Source organism: Hakea prostrata, chromosome 5 (genome assembly GCF_041222555.1).
Source record: "Hakea prostrata isolate BN-2017 chromosome 5, UWA_Hpros_2, whole genome shotgun sequence".
NCBI lineage: Eukaryota > Viridiplantae > Streptophyta > Magnoliopsida > Proteales > Proteaceae > Hakea > Hakea prostrata.
Window position 1 is genome coordinate 4,473,115 of NC_142604.1, and position 20,387 is coordinate 4,493,501.

General features: G+C 37.8%; 2 protein-coding genes across 2 annotated transcripts in view; one reads left to right on the top strand and one right to left on the bottom strand.

The window, feature by feature from the left end:
* Positions 1–12,079, top strand: part of LOC149014536 (uncharacterized) — a 30,912-nt gene extending 18,833 nt beyond the window's left edge. Inside the window, exons 6-11 of the mRNA XM_089157280.1 lie at positions 4,966–5,140; positions 6,442–6,570; positions 6,697–7,278; positions 8,533–9,803; positions 11,203–11,436; positions 11,727–12,079. Of these exons, the coding sequence (XP_089013406.1) occupies positions 4,966–5,140; positions 6,442–6,570; positions 6,697–7,278; positions 8,533–8,643 (997 nt within the window). The 3' untranslated portion in view covers positions 8,644–9,803; positions 11,203–11,436; positions 11,727–12,079. The remainder of the gene's footprint in view (positions 1–4,965; positions 5,141–6,441; positions 6,571–6,696; positions 7,279–8,532; positions 9,804–11,202; positions 11,437–11,726) is intronic.
* Positions 12,080–12,094: 15 nt separating this feature from the next.
* IRX9-L (Nucleotide-diphospho-sugar transferases superfamily protein) lies at positions 12,095–19,395 on the bottom strand. The gene is made up of 4 exons (XM_089157281.1): positions 18,102–19,395; positions 15,649–15,898; positions 15,290–15,497; positions 12,095–13,575 (listed from the first exon to the last, which is right to left on the bottom strand). The coding sequence occupies exons 1-3, from the start codon at positions 18,902–18,904 to the stop codon at positions 15,327–15,329; spliced, it is 1,224 nt and encodes a 407-aa protein (XP_089013407.1). The 5' UTR covers positions 18,905–19,395; the 3' UTR covers positions 12,095–13,575; positions 15,290–15,326.
* Between the last annotated feature and the right edge of the window lie 992 nt (positions 19,396–20,387).

Consider the following 20,387-nt stretch of genomic DNA (forward strand, 5'->3'; position numbering starts at 1 on the left):
GGGTTAAAGTTAGCCCACATATGTTGAACCTCATAGCCTAGACCTAAACCTAAGTCTAGTTGTTGGAAAGTCAATAAAAGGGGCTTTTGTTTGAAAATAAGAGAACTCATTGTCAAATGAGTTCTCCTTTGTCAAGAGTTAGGTAGTAGTTGAGTTTTTAATAGGTAGGTGGTGTTAGCTAGTGGTTGGATGTTGCCATTAGTGTTTATGTCTCTTTAGAATGCTATATAAAGAGACTTATGTAAGTGGTGAAGAGACAACTCATCTATTGAAATCAAATTGCTTTGTTAGCATTCCTTCTCTATGGAGACTCCTTGTGTTTGATCAAGGTAGGTTGGTGTTTGATCCAATCGATCCACCTTGCGGTGTGAAGCCCGGGTGTTACTTTGTTGTCCTTATTGTTCTCTTAATTCTCTTATATTGTTCCATCCATTTCTTCTTTATAATCTACTGCTGTTTTGAAGACCTATTTAGTCCTTGTTCTTAAACCAACATCCTTGTTCTACCACTTCGGTTTTCAGCCTACCTTTATATCTGAAGTTTATTTATCTTAAGTCTATCAAATCTGAAGTTGATTCCCTGTGAAAGGTCCTATTTGGCTACTGTTTTGATCATTCAAATACAGTACTACATTAGTAAGTCTTGGTACTTAGTGTACCCAAATGGGAGGGGATGAAGCAAGACTAAAAAGTGGAAAGATATACTAGACTGATGATGACCTTCTGTAGAGAACACCTAGCCTTGTGCCAAAAGATTGAAAAGATAATCTCTTAATGAGAACCTCTAAGACTGAGACTGATGCCACTTGTGTGGTTTAGACTGATGGTGCTCTCTCTACAGATAGTGCTTAGGTCTGGTTTAATAATGAAAAAGGAAAAAGGAAAATGAAAAGAAAATTGGAATGCATGATGTTATATGACTTTGATGTGATAATTAATGCATGATGAATTGCCTGACTTATTTATATGGTTGTCTATATTGCTTACTGGGCCGCAAAGCTCACTATTGTAAATGTTGACAGGTCCTCAGATACATGATAAGGGCAAGGGTGCTTCCACCTGACAACGCCTTTAAAGTGGAAGATGGAAACTCTTTTTTTTTTTTTTGTTGCAACTAATGTTTGTTTAACTGGACTGTGGATGTATATATTCCTTTGAGACTGTATGTACTTAACTAGATATTGTTGAAAGGTCAAATGTAAATATAACAGGACTTTAGACTGTATACATATGTTTATGAGTCAAACTGTCAAATAGGTTGTCTATTTTTGTCCTTGAAAATGTTTAGTTTAGCATTTTGTTTTAGTGGTCATAAACAGGTTGATAATGAGAGGAACTGTCATGTGCCCTAGTTGAATGTCCTTAATGTGGGCCCCACCAAGCCTGTGAGAACTGGGGTCGTGACACAAATAGTGGGAGATAACAGGGCTTAACAATGTTAAACTACACATCATATGTATATTACGGGTCTAGCTTATGCCGACATCATTTGTGTTCTATAGGAGTTCAGAACAAATCGATGAAATTTCCATCCAATTCACGAAAAGTTTTCCAGTGTCAGTTGTTAAGAGTTTATGTTTTGTAAACTGTAGATTGAGCATCTCTTTTACCAACTATAGGAGTTTCTCCTGCTGTATTTAGATGGTTTGATTGATAGAATGCCATTTGAAGCTGTAACATAATTACTTTCTTTTTTTAACATTGATGCATAGACAACTATTTCTGCCATTGTGTTTTCCTTCATGTTGGGCTTGAGGATGAATGTTTTGTTGAAGCTATAGGTTTGTTAGTCTTCTGATGGTTTCTTAAGTCAGAAATTTTGAACACCAAAATGTTACCATAATGTAATATCCAAGTAATCATGGTATAAACTAAGTGTCATAATGATCTTGCATTATCAAACAGAGGGAGTCATCTTGTCAACCAAACAACCCAACGCCCCCCCCCCCAACAACAACAACAACAACAACAACAACCCAAAAAAAAAAAAAAGAAGAAGAAGAAGAAGAAGAAAAGAAAAGAAAGAAGAAGAAGAAAGAAAAGAAGAGAAACAGAACTGCTTATAAAGCAATATTCTTTATTTCAACTTTGGAAAAGTCGAATTTAAATGAATGCGGTTATAATTTTACAATTAATCACAAGTACCCTCCCTCCCCTTTCCCCCTCATTCTTCCCCCTTTTGATAAGCACATATTTCTTAAAAATATAGTGACTTAACGAGAATTGCTAGTGGATGGGAATGTATTTGAAAATTGCTAAGTTGTATTTCAAAATTATTCTGGGTTACATCTTGATGATGCGTCATAACTGGTTACATGACTGCCCTATGAACTTTCTTACTTTAAAGGATTACATCAGTCACCCAATATTATGTACTCTTCTCCATTTCATTATCCTATACTTTATCTTTGTGAAACATCATCATCTACATCAGCATCTTTCTTCCGGATTGAGACCATGGTACAAGATCTCACAAGATCTTGCCAAGATCTCACAAGATCTTGCCAAGATCTTGCTTGAGATCTCACTTTTGCGAGGTCTCGAGACAAGATCAAGCGCGAGTCCCTCGAAATCCCAAAATTTGACTGAGATCTCGGTCCCCCCAATTGCCTTAGATCCCCTATTTCAAGAGAGACAAGTCGAGTCTTGCTGTTCCTCACGTCCCAACTCGTTGAGACCTTCCAAACCTCCATTTTTGCTGGATTGATGCTGAATATTGACGTGCAGTAAGGTTTATCACATCTACATCAAGGAAGGGAGATCATACAAGGCGATTTGAAGGAGTTCTTCAACCATGGGTACAACATCTATTTATGGGCCCAAACCCAAGCTGCAAAGGAAATCCCAATGCTCAAAATGATGCAAGGACCCCCGTGTGCGTCGGGGGGAAGCTCATCGGACAGAATGTGAAGCATGAGCCGTACCAAACACTCCTATTATGAACTTATGATTTATATGGAAGTTATGATGGTTGTATTATTGTACTCTCGAAAGTCGAGAATGTAATGTTGTATTGTATTCAAATGGATGGAATTCTGTTGGTGTTTAAGTTATTTGATGTATCTTAACACTTGCTTTCCATTTATATGTCCATTTCATATTTTATAGCATTGCATGATCATTTTGTAGCATTTTAGTTTCAAACTTTGGGTCGAGTTAGAACTCATACTTAGGGTTGTCTTCTCACAAATCTAAGGCCCTTTAGTGTGTTTTGAAGACCTAAAATAGGCTAAATACCAACTTTAAGCCCAACCTGACCCTTAAAACCCTCCGAGATGGGACTTCACTCGCGTTGGCCCTGGAAAAATACTAGATCTCGAGCAAGATCTCACCAACTGGAGCGAGATCTCACTTTTTCTTAAGGGCGAGATTGCCCTTGAGAGCGAGATTTGGTACCATGATTAAGACTAGATACCTAAAATAACCACTTCGTGGAATCTACCTCTCATCAATTTTTTTTTAATTATTCGTCCTACTGTGGCTAAAGTTACACACCCTATACTAGATGTTAGCTTTGCTTATTTGAAACCTTTTGGTTCCAAGGTGGATCTCCATAACCCCAGTCTGATTTTAATCCCTACAATACTCTCATCTGCAAACTAAACCATCATCATAAAGTATACACCAAGGATTGTCATCCTGAATGTGCTTTGTTTAAATTATCTATGATAAGTGCAAACAGGGAAGAGCTTAAAGTTTTGATCCTTGATATAACCTACTTTTAATTTGAAATTCACTTCTTTGACCCTCCATAGGTCTTAACAATAGTGACTACACCATCAGGTTCAGAGCACTACAAAGTTAAGTGAATAAATCAAGTCATCATTTCGTTACTGTTTCAACCCTTGAGGGTTCTGGTCATCGAGTTGTGTGGTCTTGTTTCCTAACTCAAATCAGATTCTTCCATAACTGGAAAATCTGTCTGTCAGACTTAGATCATCTTTTGCAGCTCTGTTGAAAATGATTTGACCATTTTATTAGAAGTTCTATGAATACCTCATTTTTGTTTTGGTTAGTTGACAATTATGTCTCCAATTTGATATTATTCCTTACTTGTAATCCTGTCACAAGTTGATCTCCTACTAGATCTTACTAATTCTATATTACTAGAAAACCTGGAAACTTGACATGTTCACCAAGTTAGGCTTCCCAGCGCACCTCCTTCAGACAGCATGCCAAAATTTTATCTTCAACTGTACATAAAGAAGGTCAAATATTCAAAAAGAAGACTTTGAAGAAAAGAGAAATATCTTTAAGCATCTTTATTGCAATTTTCTTATGTGTGGGACTTTTATGCTTTATTAGTCAAACAAGGATTTGATCCAGCTCAGTATTTCCTTAGAATTATCTGCATCCTGATACAGGTCATTGATTATGGTGTCTGCATAATTTTATGTATCCGTTGTACATTCTTTCCATTATCAATACACTTCTTAGAGATCTAAGCAGTTGATATCTCACTTTTTTATCCCCGATGTTTGGAATTTGGGTGCTTTTCTTCCATGTGTTGGTTGAAGGACCACATTTTAGGTTATATCATTTATGGTTTTGCTTCACTTTCCTTCTATTAAATCCTTGTACCTTTTTCCCTTGATGACTTTATCCTTTCTCCAGGATGATGTCACTATGTTCAAGAGCTGAATGCTGTCTCCGTTATTTCTTAATGATAGCTTTCAGGAAAAGACTGGGTCCTCTACCAGGGCACCCAGTATTTGACTTCTGCTGTCTCTTCCCTTTGGAAAAGACCCCCTTGCCCTCCTGTGTCCAGCCTGTGATTGGTGCATGGTGCTACATTACCAAAAGCTGGCAGCATGCCCAACCCACTCCCCTTTTTATCCTTATTTGCTCTTATTTGTGACTTTGTTCGTTTTCATTCCTTTAGTCCTTATGCCTGTAATGCTTGTTATGCCTTTCCATTGGGATAATCTCCTTCTATCTAATGACATATTTATGATTTGGTTGACAGTCTTGCGGCTACTGCAAGGAGGCGCCCGCTCTACTATAATATTATTCTTTCTTCACTTCTTGGTTTTGTTTCAAATTTTGAGACGCTAGGAGGTGGGCATGCTGCCAGTATCCAGCACTCTTTGAGGACTGCCTTCCTGGGGTTCTTAAGGTGTACCCATCCATCCATCATAGAGGTTATATTTCTCTCACTTTTGTCTACGTTTCATGGTTCTGTTTGTATTTGCTTTGGTAAATTAGTTTTGCCAGAAAATGTCTGAACCATGAAGATAGACATCTGTCTGATCAACCTAAACGGGGTTTGATATGCCATTTGTTGCAAGTTTTCTATTCAAAGTGATTTCTTTCTTCTTCTTCTCTTTTTTTTTTGAGGGGGGGGGGGGGTTTGGGATTTTAAAATCTTTTTTTTGCTTTTATTTACTTGTTTTTTATTATTATTATTATTTTTTTTGGGGGGGGGTGGAGTGCTTTTGTTATGTTACCTATGTAAGGAATTTCATGTGAAGGAATAAGGGTTCAGGAGAACCGAAGGAGCTGCTGATACATCAATCAAGCTGGTTGTGTGTCACAGTCTGGTGCTAATCATTACAAAATCCATCAATGGTATTGAGTTGCTCAGTGAGGTCAAAAATTACGAAGTGTAATATGAATGTTACTCTTGTTTCTTTGATGTATGATGACAATATAAACCAAAAAAAGGGTGAAGAAGTCCAGAGAGAAAAAGCTCCACCATTCAAGGCCATAGAGGTCATCAGAAGAAAAAATCTGCTCAAGTTCTGTTGTCCTTTAATTTTCCAGCGCTCTTTTTGTGTTCCTGGTTTTGGTTGAGTGAAGTTCAATAGAGTGCTTCTTGTCATCTTCCTTGTTTCACTTGTACATAAAACATGTTTTGGCGTGAGAAAAAATAAATAATCTTGTCTTCGATATTTTAAATAAGAGAAAAAGAACATTTCAACCACTTCAACCCACCAAAATGGGCAAATTAGATTACATCCCAAGTTCTTAATCACATATTTCCTTCTTGTCTATGACGCAGCTGAGGTGATGAAAAATAATAATCAGATCAGGTGGTTTTGTAGCCCTGTGATACTCATCTTCTGACTAGATCTGACAAAATGCATTTGTTTTTCTCCTACCAAAATAATCCAACCATAGAGCTTGTTTGCTGAAGAGTTTATGTTTTTTCTACTTTGAGCTTTCATCTTTTCTTTCTTTTTCCCATGAATTTGTGATCTTATTTATTTTACTGTAGATGCTCAGGACCTTGAAGTTCTTTGCTGATGTTATGGTGTAACTAAGTGATGTTGTGCCAGACTTAAACTTCTACTATTCCTGAATTAAGACTTAATTTGTTTTGTGTTTGCACATTGTGAACATAACTTCTTTGAACTCTGGATCTTTAAAGTGTAACTATTATCCTAAAGATATTAGAATTTTATGGTTGTCCATCTGACATGTCATATGTTGCAAATGTCAGTCACGTGACTCATTATGTAGGGCTTTAAGAGCAATGAATGCTGGGGATGCGGCTGATCAAGCAATTCAGCAGGTTGATAAAATGATAAAGAACACTGAGCATGCTTCACATGATGCTCAATACGGAAAGGTAATAATAACTTTGTAAGTATTATTCTTATTTGGCCTTTTGCATAAGCTAATCATATTTAACCTTCTTTTATCTCTTAAAAAGATCATATCACTGTTTAATGGTAACATATATTCTGATAATCAGGATGATCAATCATCAAGCCCAGTACCTGTTTCTCTGGATTCGAAGCGACAGCCTATGTTTCATCATACTGGTCTTGCGTCTAATACTAATGAAGTTCCTGGTAAACAGACTCATTGTGGTCTCGAAGGAAAGAGTTTCCCTGGCAGGATGCTTGATGATTCTATGCAGGATGATGTTACTGTAATTGGAATACCTCCCGGGCTGCCTTTTCTGAACAGTGACTTGACACCTGCAGAGCAAATGAGTGCCTGGATTTGTACTCTATTGGCACAAGGGGAAGGAGGGGTTGAGTCCCTTGAAATTCTTTTGTCAAAAATTAGTCCCGATCTGCTGGCTGATATTGTCATCGAAAATATGAAGCACTTACCTAAGAGTCCCCCTCCTTTAGTAAGTGCACTTCGGAATGTCCCAGTAGCTCCCCAGACAAGTTCGTCAAGCATTCCATCACAAGTGGCATCCAGTGCTCCTGCTGCCCCACTACAAGCCACATCAACCATTTTTTCTGAAGGAACAGGCAGCAAATCATTTGCTGACGTCTCCACAGTTCATCTTCCTGGTGGTTATAGACGCGATGCACCAAGGGTATAGCCTGTTAACATATAAACTGTCGCTATTGTAGATTATTACCCTCTGGCCTCATAAATGATGCAGTTAAAATCATCTAACTAGCCTTATTTTATTAGGAATGACCCTTGGCTTGGGTTATATATGTTTGGGTTTTTAGTCCAACGGGATGTTTTAATGGGCGTAGCATATGGGTAGAGTGTAGGAATATGGAATTACTTAGTTAAATGTTTTTATATAGTTATTTTTAATTGTTATGAAGTGTTTTTAGTTATGCTGAATTAGGATTTATAGGTCCAGTTGTTTTAAGTTTCCTAGCCAGTTTAGATTATCTTAACTTTCTTTTCAAGGGTTAAAATCTGTTTTTGAGTCTTTTATACAAGTCTTAAGGGTTCAGTATTGTACATGAATTTGATTAATGAAATGGTTTGTCTTTGCTTCCCACTTTCCTGCATGAATGCTCCCTAGTGTTTGGTCCAGGATCCTTGTGCGTCTATATGGTGTTTTTACCCTTCCAAACCACCTTGAGGTGTGTAGCCTGGGGTGTCCTTCCTTATTCTAATTCTTCTTCTTCCATCATCTTCTCTGCTAATCAAGTAAGCTATCTCTTTCATCCTTTTTTTTTCCCCCTTCTTTTAATCTAACTTTCACGAATCAGTTAAGAAAATCTGGCCATCAGAGCATTCTCTGAAGTTTCTCATCACTGTCGAGAAGTCCCTTACCGGAATCTCTCGCTGATAAAACCTGCTGATCTGGAGATGTTTCATATTTCCAATTCTGCCTTGTCTTTGGATTTAAATTCCTATTTGTGTAATTGCTACATTGTTGTTACCCCAAAAAGCAAAAGTAATTGCTGCATTGATTTCCTTTTTATGTTAAATCATTAATCCTGAGATTCAGTTCATCATACAGGGTTTATTCTGACTCCATAATTCTTCTATTTAATCTTTGATCAGAAATATGAGTTACTGATATACCCTCTCCTAATGCAATTAAGGATTCCCTTCTCCTAGTTCAGTTAAGTATTAATCCGTAATGTCAATCCAACCATCGCATGAGGGCGGGTTCCTTTACCCTTAGAACAAATTCTGTCGGAATTCTGGCCAACCTGACCCCTAATTTTGTCATATCATATTTCTTCCTATTTTGGATTATATTATCTGAGACTGAGAATGGATTCTGTTTTAGTACTGTTTTTACTCAATCCTTTCAATATCACATCTGTATTTCATGCAGTTATGGTTGTACAGTTGACAGTTTCAGTCTTTTCAGGATCCTCGTCGTCTTGATCCATGCCGTGTGGCTGTAACTGGTAGCGTACAACCGGTGCCTTTGTCTTCAAAGGAGGATACTTTTGACAAGCAATCTGACATTGACAGTTAAGAAAATTTGGAAAGTTCAGTGGCTCCTGTAACTTCTGGCTATCATCTAAAGAAATGTGGAGGTTTTGATTGAAATTAGAGAGGAATGGTTTGAGAGGTTGATGTTGCTACTACTTCAGACCTTGCACTTTCTGCAGTTGAAGCTACTCGGGATCTGTTGGCAATAATAACAACAGATTTCTCCAGTTAAAAGCTATTTGGATAGAATATTTGAGCATGCCAGCAAATAAAGCTGACAGGCTGTCACCAACAGAGTCTGGCATTACTTGCTTAGTTGCTCAGGTAGTATTGGGTGGGAATTTATAATATATATAAAAAGTGTGACTAAATTGGCAGTTGATAAAAAATTTATTTCATGCAAGCAAATACTGTTGACAGTCTGTTGCCAAACACAATTGACATGCTTACTTAGGTAGTAATGACATGAATCCTGTTTTATTTTATTTTTCACCTCAAGTCTCTCCCTAGTGTATTGGTTCACTTTTGCTGTTAGTTTGGATAACCATTGGTACACAATTGTGGCTTTGAGGTTTTTTTCTTTATCTTTTGGATATAACATTCGACGATGGTGTGATGGTGTATGCATTTATGCTGCCTTTGCCAAGAGTTCAAGCTTTTGGGTGAAATGGTAGCAAAACAGTTTCCAAGCACGGAGGTCATGTTTTTGACCCCTGAGTAGTGAATTAGAAGTTGTTGTTGTAGCTGTCTTTTTTCCCCCCCTCCCTCTTAACATTTCTTCTCCCTAGGTGCCATGTGATCTTGGCCATGTGCAAAAACCATTTAATCTTAGTCTTGCACATACGGTGGATAGTTGATGTATACATTTCTGCTGCCTTCCCTGACAGTTCAGACTTTTTAGGTGAAATGGTTCTGAACATTGCATGATCCTAGCATATCTTTACTTCCACTCCCCTGCTTTTTTTTTTGTTTCTTTTGTGGTACTCCTCTTAAGTCCAACTTAAAATGTCACCAGGAGCAAAGTTATGTTGTAGTTTTCAGACAATTTCACTCTGTTCTCTTTCACTTAAATAAAAATATTGCATGGTTTTCAGATTAATTCTTATTCTCAATTCTTCAACCTATTTCTGGCAGATAGATGCTGATGTTGATGTCATTGTGACGCTGCAAAAGCATATAGTTTTGAATTACCAACACCAGAAGGTATGCCTATACTGTATTGTATAGGTTCAATACTGATGTAATATTGCATAGTCTTTTATTCTTTATCCTGCGTTGTGGATTACTATTGTTGCTATCTTCTTCTCCTAACTTAAGAGATAGCTTTGTTGGAATGTGTGAGCCCCATAAATGGCAAGAAGCTGCAAGTCATGTCCCACAAAACCTCCAAACATAAACAACAGAAAGTTGTTGGAACCATGGTACTAAATTTCACGAATTTTCAGTGAAATTTAGGCGAATTTCGCAGATTTTGACCTGACTAAAACGAAATGGCAGGCAAAATCGAAATTTGCAATATTTCGCCGAAATCTCAGTGAAATTTTGCCAAAATGTCGAAAATTTTAGTGGAATTTTCAAAATTATGGTGTTTGTATCACATAAATTCTATAATATTAATTGTATAATAAGGCATATTTGTTGTTGCATTTTAATGAAATTTTGGTGTTCTCTTGCATAATATCCATATTTACATTTGTGAAAATGCATGTTCCTAATCTCTAGTTTTGCTTGCATATAGTTGGGCATGTGCCGATCAAGAATATCACTTCAAGTTAGGCTTTAGGCAAAAATAACACTTCCATTGTGTTTGTTGGTCCCAAATTAGGTTGTATGCCAAAAATCAGGCGAAAGAAGAAAAGACAAAAACCCAAAGCCCACTGAAACATGGCACCAAAATTAGGTACATTTTTACCAAATTTCCAAAGTTTCGGGAATTTTGACAAAACAGAACGAAGTTTCATACTATGGTTGGAAGAATATGTGTTTTCCAATCTAGAGGCCAAAAGACACCCCACTCCTTTGCCTCTTGAGCTAGTTGATCCTCCAGTTCCACATGATTCTGAAATGCTTTCTATTCATTCCCAGCTGGAATAAACAAGAAATGGCTGCTGGAATAATGGACCTTTGTATTGGAATATGAAAATTTCCCATATTTATAGGCTCTTTTTTTCTTCTTAGAGATGGTATGGTAATCATGTAGTCATATATGTGGAAACTTATTTTCTTTCTTTCTTGGGGGAAAAAGAGATGGGGTGATTTTATAGATACATACCAAGGCGTCTGTGGATTTTCTGCTCTTGTTTTTATTTCCATTGGGAAAAAGAGGGGGAAAGGTAGGCTTCAGAAATGGAACAAATGTTTCATGACGTAGATCTGCTTAGTTGTGAACATTCTGAAAAGGCATCAAAAGCCCCATTTTTGGATTTTAGTTAATTATCTTTTGATCTGTGTTTTGGAATGGTCTTTGCTTGTTCCAACCGTATTTATTACCAAACACAAATTTTAACTGCTGATTACTTGCATTAAAGCAGGTCAATGTTGGTGTTTTTGGTATTGCTACTGAATTAATTGTGCAATGGTTTTCCTTATTTGTGTACTTCAGACACAAGTTCTTCAGTTTCAGGTGCGATCTTGGTGTGGTATGTGGTTGGACTTGTGGTCATTGACTTGAAAATTAGGGGAAGCAATGCTTTATGCTACCAAGGGCGATGGAAGGTAAAAGAATGGTCGCCATTGCCCAAAGTGTAAGCTAGACGAGGAGCGACAGTCCATCAAGTTACTGTTTTCCCAAAGAGTGGCAGCGGAGAGTTTGTGGGTGTTGAGCTGATCTTATTAGGTATGAAATTCAAGCAATTTTGGTCCAAGATGAGGCTGCTTGAGTCTCTTCCTTGAAGAATGCACCATGGCTGTATCGCAATGCTTGTGGTTGTCTAACTCTTCATTTTGCTGTTCTTTTCTTTCGGAAAAGAAGAAAAAATAATCATTTTTAAGATGTTATTTTGCTGCTCAATCCAGCACGTGTAACTATAGCATGTGTCCAGTTGGGTCTGTAAGTTGATCAATTTAATTAGTATCGGGAAAATGTATCTTGGGTTTCATCTTACTTTTTCTTCCTCGATTGCGTAGGTGCTGAATAATGGATTCTTATGTTCTCTGGTGGTGGATCCTTCTCAATCTTTCGAAGGGATAAAGCTTGGAGCGGTCTGAAGGAAAAAGGAATTATAATATGTATTCAGTAATGAAATGAGAGATTACATACGCTTTGCGCCAGATGTATGAGCTGGTAGGGTTGCGTATCTGGAACTTAGCAGCCCTTTTGTCAAGAGGTTGATGGTTAGTGCTGAGCCATCAAGACTGGAACCAGGGAGCGCTGGGGAGGGGCGTTTGTATGTTGTGTCTTAGGTAAGGTCGTTTGTATGTTGTAAAATGCTATAATTTCCGCTGGGTTATTTAATGGTTTTCGGTTTCGATCAGAGTCATGCATGGCATAATGAAGTGACCTCCAACACCTCTAACATGTTGGGTTTGTGTGTCTTATATTTTTTGGGCCCATGTAATTATAGTTTTGGTTGTATTTGTACTTGAAACAATGTTTGGGTAAATTACTAGGTAACACTTTGTGGGTGTGAGAGTAATGTAAGGTTTTCTGAATAGTAAAACTTCTTTTCTCCCTAGTGGACGTATGTAGGATTTTGTCGAATTACAATAAATTCCTCATGTGATTTGGTCATTGTGCATCTGTAACTCCAACACAACATGATCTTTTGCTTCTTAGAGCATTTGAAGCTGATCCTAAGGCTTTGAAGCTATGAAGAAATTACCAGGCTTTGAAGCGCTAGTGAGCAGTCCTCTTTTAGCCCGTGGATAACCTGCTTTCCCTGCTGACCGTGCTTATGTACTCTTCTCATTTTTATTATGTTTCCTGTTTCATAATAGCATGTCACTTAATAGTTAATACTTAGAAAAGCTTCTGAGATTAGACTAATGTTTGTCTTACGAGAAAGGGGAAAAAGAAAACATAATTGTTAGTCTCCTGCAAATGATGCACTGAACAGGAATGCTGGTCAATATGAGTTTTTGAACAGGAATGTTGGCAATGCTTATAATCTCCAGAAAACAACTAATTAATAGGGATTATTCAAACGTATTAGCTCCCACTGAATCTCCAGATGTAGATATCTCAAGCATCGGTATAATGATACAAACTCGTTGAAGAGTACTACCAGAGCGAGAATTTTTTACTCTTCAGGAGAATTTCTGCGCAGTACCTGAGCACAAAATTCTAACAAACATAGTATCTTAGGTACCTGACACATCAATGAAAATTTGTGAGAAAAAATCTACTACGTGACCTGTAAGCACCCTACGATTTAAGGGAAATGTAACGGTCAAGAAACTTCCAATAACAGTAACTTTCTGCCAGATGATTATTTTATAGAACCACATCCAGATCACCCAGAAATTCTTGAGGCCGTCCTAAATAATCCTGATAGTAAACGTGAAACCAAAGAGCGCAGCTAATGTAAGTTCAAATGATTTTCCCAAACCACAGAGACAATACAACTCCTTGAAACGAAAATTTATATCAGTAAGCAATTTCAAGAAACAAAACTTGCACTGAAGTAATTTTGTTGAACAAATCTTTTAACATTCATACTAACGCAGGGCTTTCTGCTTGACAAGGCCAGCTCACTAACATGATATTTATACACATCAGACATACTCAACTGAGACAGTCCATTTGGATGTACCGTTGAGTAATGACTGTACAAAAAATACAGCTGCTTCCTGCAAAAGAATATTAAGCGGATGAATTTTTTTGCAACACAGATCACTCACTGCTCACTCAGTGCGAGCTGACTTTCAGTGCTGGTATATACCGAGGTTGCAGACGGCTAACAGTATAGTGGTCTTGGTACCAATCACCGGCTGAGAAGATGGGGGGAGCCAAGAAATAACAGATGCAATTGAAGCACTGTCAGGACAAAGACAAGAATATATAAGAAAATAGTTTTCACCAGAGAATGAACAAGTGACGCAATATGAATAACTGCTTAATCAACTACGCTATTTGCAACAAAGTATGACACTCCCAACAAAAAAATAAGACAAAATACTGTAATCCACATTGGTAGGAAGAAACAGAAACCCATGATTGGTTTTTCATAAGAAACTTCAGATTTCTTCTTTTTAACCTTTTGCATTGGGATAATGCAAACCCAAAACTAACAGATTCTAAAGATGGGAATCCAAATGATTTTTCAAAAGAGGGTCTCCAACTAACAGAAGCTTAGCAACTAAGTCCAGGAGAAATGAAAATGCTGGTATCTGACAGAAGCTGGTTAGAATGACCTGATCTTCTAGTAGTTGTAGATCTCAGGCAGTAGAATACAGCTACAGGATTTCACAGAAATCAAAATTGAAGATTAAGTTGTACAAGTTCCAGTTTTACTAGGGGAACATAGAAATATAAGTAATTACTTGTGTTTCAAATCTAAGCCACCAATTGTGAGTCTCTGACCCATATTTATTGATATGTGAACAAAGCAAGTTAGGACGAAACTTGACATAACTGGGTGCTGTTGGTTTCAGGACAAATTTTAAAGACAAGCTACTAAAAACCAGAAGACAAGATGTGAAATAAAGTAGATATCCTCCTACTGTGTGAAGAGAGTCCACTCTACCACTTAATCCACCTTACTAGCGCTAGAAATTTATCCCAGAACACCATGAATCCACACAGCTAGAAATTTATCCCAGAACACCATGAATCCACACAGCCAGATCTTTCGGGAAAAAAAACTTCAATAATATAATTCATGAAACCATGCGTTAGGCCACTGGCCATTACACTATATGTAACACGGAAGAATGTTTCCTGATGTTTCCTGCCTACACTGGAACCTCCCTCCCTCTATTTATCTACTCAGATGAATGATCTCTCAGCCCCCAAATAACCTCTCCCCCCCCCCCTCCTTTTTTACAAAACCATTCTGTCACCCCTCATTGGCTCCCCTAGCTCATGTAACTAGGCATGAGACACTTCACCAGCAAAAATCATAAACTGAGCCTGTAGTACTCCTAAATTGATTTGAACTCAAACTACTAATTTGGATCAGCCAAAACATGCTAGTATATGAATCTGCACCCAGAATAAGACTCTAAAACTAAAACATAAACTAAAAAGTAAAACCCAGTAAAGTTCTTAATAACGAAGACTTGACTCAACCAACTTCTAAACAAACATGACTACAAGATACAAATCAAAAAACCCCAAGAATTTGGGCTAAACTCATCTACTTGACAAATATCATACTCCAATCTTTTTGCCTCATTCTTGCCCATTAACATGACCAACTACAAACAAAACCCCTTGGCCCAAACCTCCATAACATATATAGCCAACCAATGCTTATTTCCACTAACATTAGCTTGTTTGTGTGGTTATCCTGCATTAGGGTTACTCCACATTTCAAACATGCCATCATTCCCAAACACCCAAGCATGAGTACAGCCTACATAGACATGGCTAACCTCCCCATTTGCCAAAAATGATTGTGAATATTAGCAAAACAACGAAACCCCCCCCCCCCCAAAAAAAAAAAAAAAAAAAAAAGAAGAAGAAGAAGAAGAAGAAGAAGAAGAAGAAGAAAGATAAGAAAATATCTACAGGTATTTGTGAAGCAAACCTCTCTCAGTATGTGGATGTTACACAGTTGTAGCTCATCACTTCAGGGGGGATACAACATCAAGGTTCTTTTGAAGCACCCAACCCTTGGGATAGACATGACTATGAGCTTCTAAATGGAGATGCCAATTCATCACTCTTGCACAGCCAAGTGTTATGGCTTCCATTTGACTCTCATCTTCCACCACCTGCTCTATAAAAGTGGTCTCCTGGAGAAAGTACAATGCAGGTTAGAGTTTATAGCATTGCATACTGAACTGTAATTTTAGGAACAGTACAGGAAGATATTTTCCTAGAAAGAATAAATAATTTACCAATAAGAAAATCATAACCAAAAAAAGAAGAAAAGGAACTGCATACTTGAAATCCTTCCTTCACTGTGTCTCTTTGCCTTATAGGTTCTAAAGTTTGACGATTCCATCTCCTGGGATCCCATAGGATGGTGCTGTTGAATGCAAATCCAGACATATCAACATGAAACCTTCTAAGTCTCTTACTTTTCTCATTTGTGTGCCATCCAATTACTTGACTCGTATTACAAACTGGACCTTCCAATATTGCCTTGTTTTTGCTCTGAGAAAGCATAGCAACAGGCCAAGTGCCAAAGCGTCTGCACATTACCGAGACTAAATTTGTGAATCATACAAGAAAAGCATGAGTACATGCAAGCACCAAGGTTTATTATGTCAACAATCCAACTCTTTCAGATTTTCAACAGTTCTAATACAATCTTTACCAAATGCTTTCAGGCAGCATTGATTAGGGTAATAATCCAGTATGGCAGAGGAACATGTGCGGGTCCACAGAACATCCCAATATTCAGCATGTTTGTTTGGCTAAGAAAATGGGATGTTCAAAAGACAAGATTTTCCTAAAGCATGTCCTTTTGTAGGGAGAGATACCCAGTCAGAATCATATGGATTTCTCCATAAATGCAAGTGAAAATCCCCTTTTTACTCCTCCCCCACTCTCCATCCGAGAGACTAATGGTAAGAAGAGAATAATTCTTTCTCCAACAAAGAGTCCAAAGCCCTAGCTGATGATCTCTATACAAAAGAACATGGGAGAATAAAGTATACATTCTAACGGTTATGTTTTTCTCACTGGATTTAACATCTCACCCCCAACCCCAAAAAATTTTGGTTTTTCCCTTTTGTTCTTTTTACATAGCAAATCAACCAATTGCATTAATCATGATTCTTCACTGATTGAGTCAGTTTGACTTCATTCAAGGTCAAGCCCAGCAAATTCCAGCACAAACCTTGCTGACTTCTTGTAACAAATAAACTAATTCATTAAAACAAAAGGACCCTAATACAGCCCCAGATTGAAAGGGATCAACTGGTGGCCAATAAACCAGGATCTCTATGAACCAGCCAAGTTCAGGTTGGTTCAGAATTCGGTGTGCGGACCACCTGAGGTTAGGGTTAGGGTGAAATTAGGGTTCAAATGTTGAGTTTGATCAAGTAAGGGAAGGCAAGGCCAACAGTGAAGATTCAGGGTTTTGTGGAAAAGCTTTGAACCTGAATTTAAAATTCCAGCAAATTAGTGTTTAGTTCATGTTTTGTTTGAAAAGGTGAAGATTAAAGGGATCTAGTGTTTATACTTGGAATTAGTGCTTGGGATTCAGATCAAGTGTTACTGGAATTGTACTGCAGGTTTGGTCCAAGTACTGTGAGGTTTGGATAGCTGGAACAGGATTTATGGCATTTGAAGGTTATGATTGGTTGTGGAAGTTTAGGGTTTCTGCTGGACAGCACTGGATTCGAAAATTTGAAAGAGGGGTCTTCAAACAATTGAACAGAAACTTTGATTTGGATCTCCTGGGCTCCACCGTCAAGGAGCCAATTGGATACATACATGAACGCCTGCGGAGCTTAGATCCGACACCCTCAGAAGAGAAACAAAGGCAGCAGCTAGTTGAATTGTTTAAAAATTACGAATCCAAAGATGAATTTCACACTGATAAATACAAAATGAAGCCAGAAAGAAATTGAAAGCAGATACAAAGATGAAATGCAAGCTTGAGCAGGCAGACTTTTATGCAATTCATGGATACAAGAAGAATATAAGCAATCCAGAGTGGCTGCATGATGATTAAGAGGTTATCTGAAAAAGAATTTCGATACTTTTCAAAAGTCAGGCAGAGTTTTGAAGTTTAATCTGAAATTAAAGAACAAGGCCGAAATAAAAAGTAAAATGACTCACCATTTTCTACATTTTACTTCAGGCTTAAGATAACTGGAAGCTTTTTCTTAGACCCACTTTCTCCTGTGAAAATTATTCCTGACCAATGATGAATATTACTAACCATTGCTTGAGAAGGAATCTCTGATTAGTAATCTCAGACAGTGACTTATGTTTAGACTAGAGTCGGTAATGAAAGTACACTTAAGCCAAGTTAACTTTCATGTGTCTGACATTTCGGATATTAAAACATAAATATCTGTTATACAGTAGGTGTTACATTACATCATATTACAGTGTTAGGGGAAGTGTCTTAGGAAGGTATGCTTTTCATTTATTCATCTCTTGTACTTGCTCAGTGGTTTTAGAATTCGAAAGGAAGGAGTTAAATTCACTTCCTTCATTGAACTCCACAACTGGTTATGGTTAAGGTTAAGGTTAAGGTTTATCCTACCGATCAGGAAAACTGGAAAGAGGAAATCCAATGTATGTCACGGAAATCTTCAGCTAGACGATCCAAACACAAGCTAAAAAACAAAATTTAGAAACTCTTTCCAGGTAAAGCAAAATAAAGCCATGACCACAACCGCACCAAAAAGTTGCAACCGAAGAAAACGGAAGAATACCTTATTGCTCTTGCGCTTTCAAACAGTTCAAGAGAATAGATGTTATCATCGTCCGCGAAGTAAACAATACCATCTAGGCGATGGCGTTCAATGTGCTCGAGAGCCCTGTTTCGTTGGTGAATACCTCTATCCTTTATGTTTGTCATATTCTTGGAGCACACAAGATGCCTATACATGAGACCAGTTTTCCTCAGAATTTCTGCAGTTTCCATTGAAGCTGAGTTCATCTCCACCACAATCCACAGAAGAGGCGGCCGAACAAGTCTTAATGCCTGACCCAAGCGAGTGAGATAGAACGCCTGGAGAGGCCGATTGTATGTCGGAGTCACAATTATCAACTGCTTTAGCTGGATAACACCGGACGGTTCTTGAATCTCAGACTCGGTCTCAAGATCTAGGTTCGTTTTCTCGAACGCGACGTTCTCCTGGCGAACGATACCACCAAGCTCCTTCTCTTGTTCGTTAAAAGTCGGCTGCTTGATCTCATACGGTAAGTCATGTCGTTTGATGTCATCGACATCACCAAATGGTGAAAACCCTAGCACGAAACCGAGAAGAAAACACAGCAATAACCTAAACAAGAACAGCTTCCATGGGGAATACCCCTTGCGCAAGTGTCTCGGCAAAAGAATCCCCGGCAGTAATCGTCGTAATCCAAGAAAAGCAAAAGATGTGGCACTCGACGAGTAGTTAGAACCAGAGAGAACCTTATGATTTGGAGAATGAACCACAAATGAATCACCCCCGTTTTGGTAAGAGCGGTCGTGATAAGCAGGTGATAAAGTTCGTCGGAATGAAGCCATGATTGATTCTGTTCTAGCTAGTCCATCTGGTCCGACAAGAGCTTTAGCTTCTATCGATCAGGTCAAAAAGCACAAAAACAGCTGGCAAATTCAGATCCGCAACCAAGATCCAAACGACACTACTCATAAATTTCCAGAGACAACGAAAATTGAATAATCTCGTCGCTATAGGTGAAAGAAGTAGAATCTGATGACGATCGAGTAAATCAAGAACAGATTGAGCTCTCTCTTTCTCAGGATAAGCAGAACAGAGAAGGTTTGTTTTACTTTTCTGCGATCTTCGTCTTCTTCTTCTTCCGTGTTGTCTTGGCAAATGCAGCTATAGAAACGCAGAGATTAACCACGATGGGAAAGAGATATTCAGTTTTCAGGAGATATTTGAGACGATTAAACAGCTCGCTCAGCATGCCATTTTCTGCTATGCTCATCGGCAGCTCATCAGTTCATCAGCTCATGCTTCCGCGCTGTTTCTTACAAGACGAAGTTGAGACGGGATCGGAGACCGGTTTGTAACCAAACCGGTTCGCTGTAAGCCTGTAAGAACGAGGCAACACCTGTCCCGGCGAGACTCTCGCGCCGTCTGTCGGGTACCCACGTCGTTTTCGTGGGACCGAAACGGAAATACCATTTGGAAGGCTTTTGAGACGTCAGATTGGAATAACACTACATTTCGTGACATTTTAGGTTCCCTGACTCGTCAAACTCGGTCAATGCGAGACATATTTTTAATAAGAAATAAAGAGAAAATCTAATTTTTCCTTTTTTACTTTTTTCTGGTAAGGTTTTTCTTTATACATATTATTTTTTTTGCATTAACGTAATGGTATGACTGGATCCAAAAAAATCTTTCTGTCTTTCTTGATTCATTCCACCGACGACCGAATTTTTTAATTCATCATTCATGAACCATTCATTAACCATTTAACCTTACCTTAGACTTGTCAAGTCATTTTTATCCTTCTCGAAGGAAACTAAACTATTTATTTATTTTGAGATATCAAAAGTTTGACAGAATATACATTGAAGAGGCTGTGGATTGAATTCTACGATGGTATATAATGTAAGGTTATGGTATATAATGTAAGGTTATCAATTGCGTATCGAATCATTAAGCATACTGAACTGTTCAGTACGTACTGAAATCGAATTTCTTCAATATGATTCCAGTTTTAAGTACTCATACTGTCGGTATATACTGAAATCTTACATTTACTCTATTCCTAATTCCTTGTTTCAGTTTTTCGTTTCGTCTTTCATTCATCTTCTTAGATTTACTTGCTTTGTCTCTGTTAATATCATATTATAGCAATTGTGTGATCGCAATTTCATTAGGATCTTAGTGAACTAATAACAAAAATGGCATAAGTTTGTTTACATTAAAATTCCACCGCACTAAATACCATGTTTAAAAGCGTTTTTTCACATTGATTTAATACCAAAACCGTGCTAAACCGTTTTTGCAAAAATTGAAATCATACCAAAA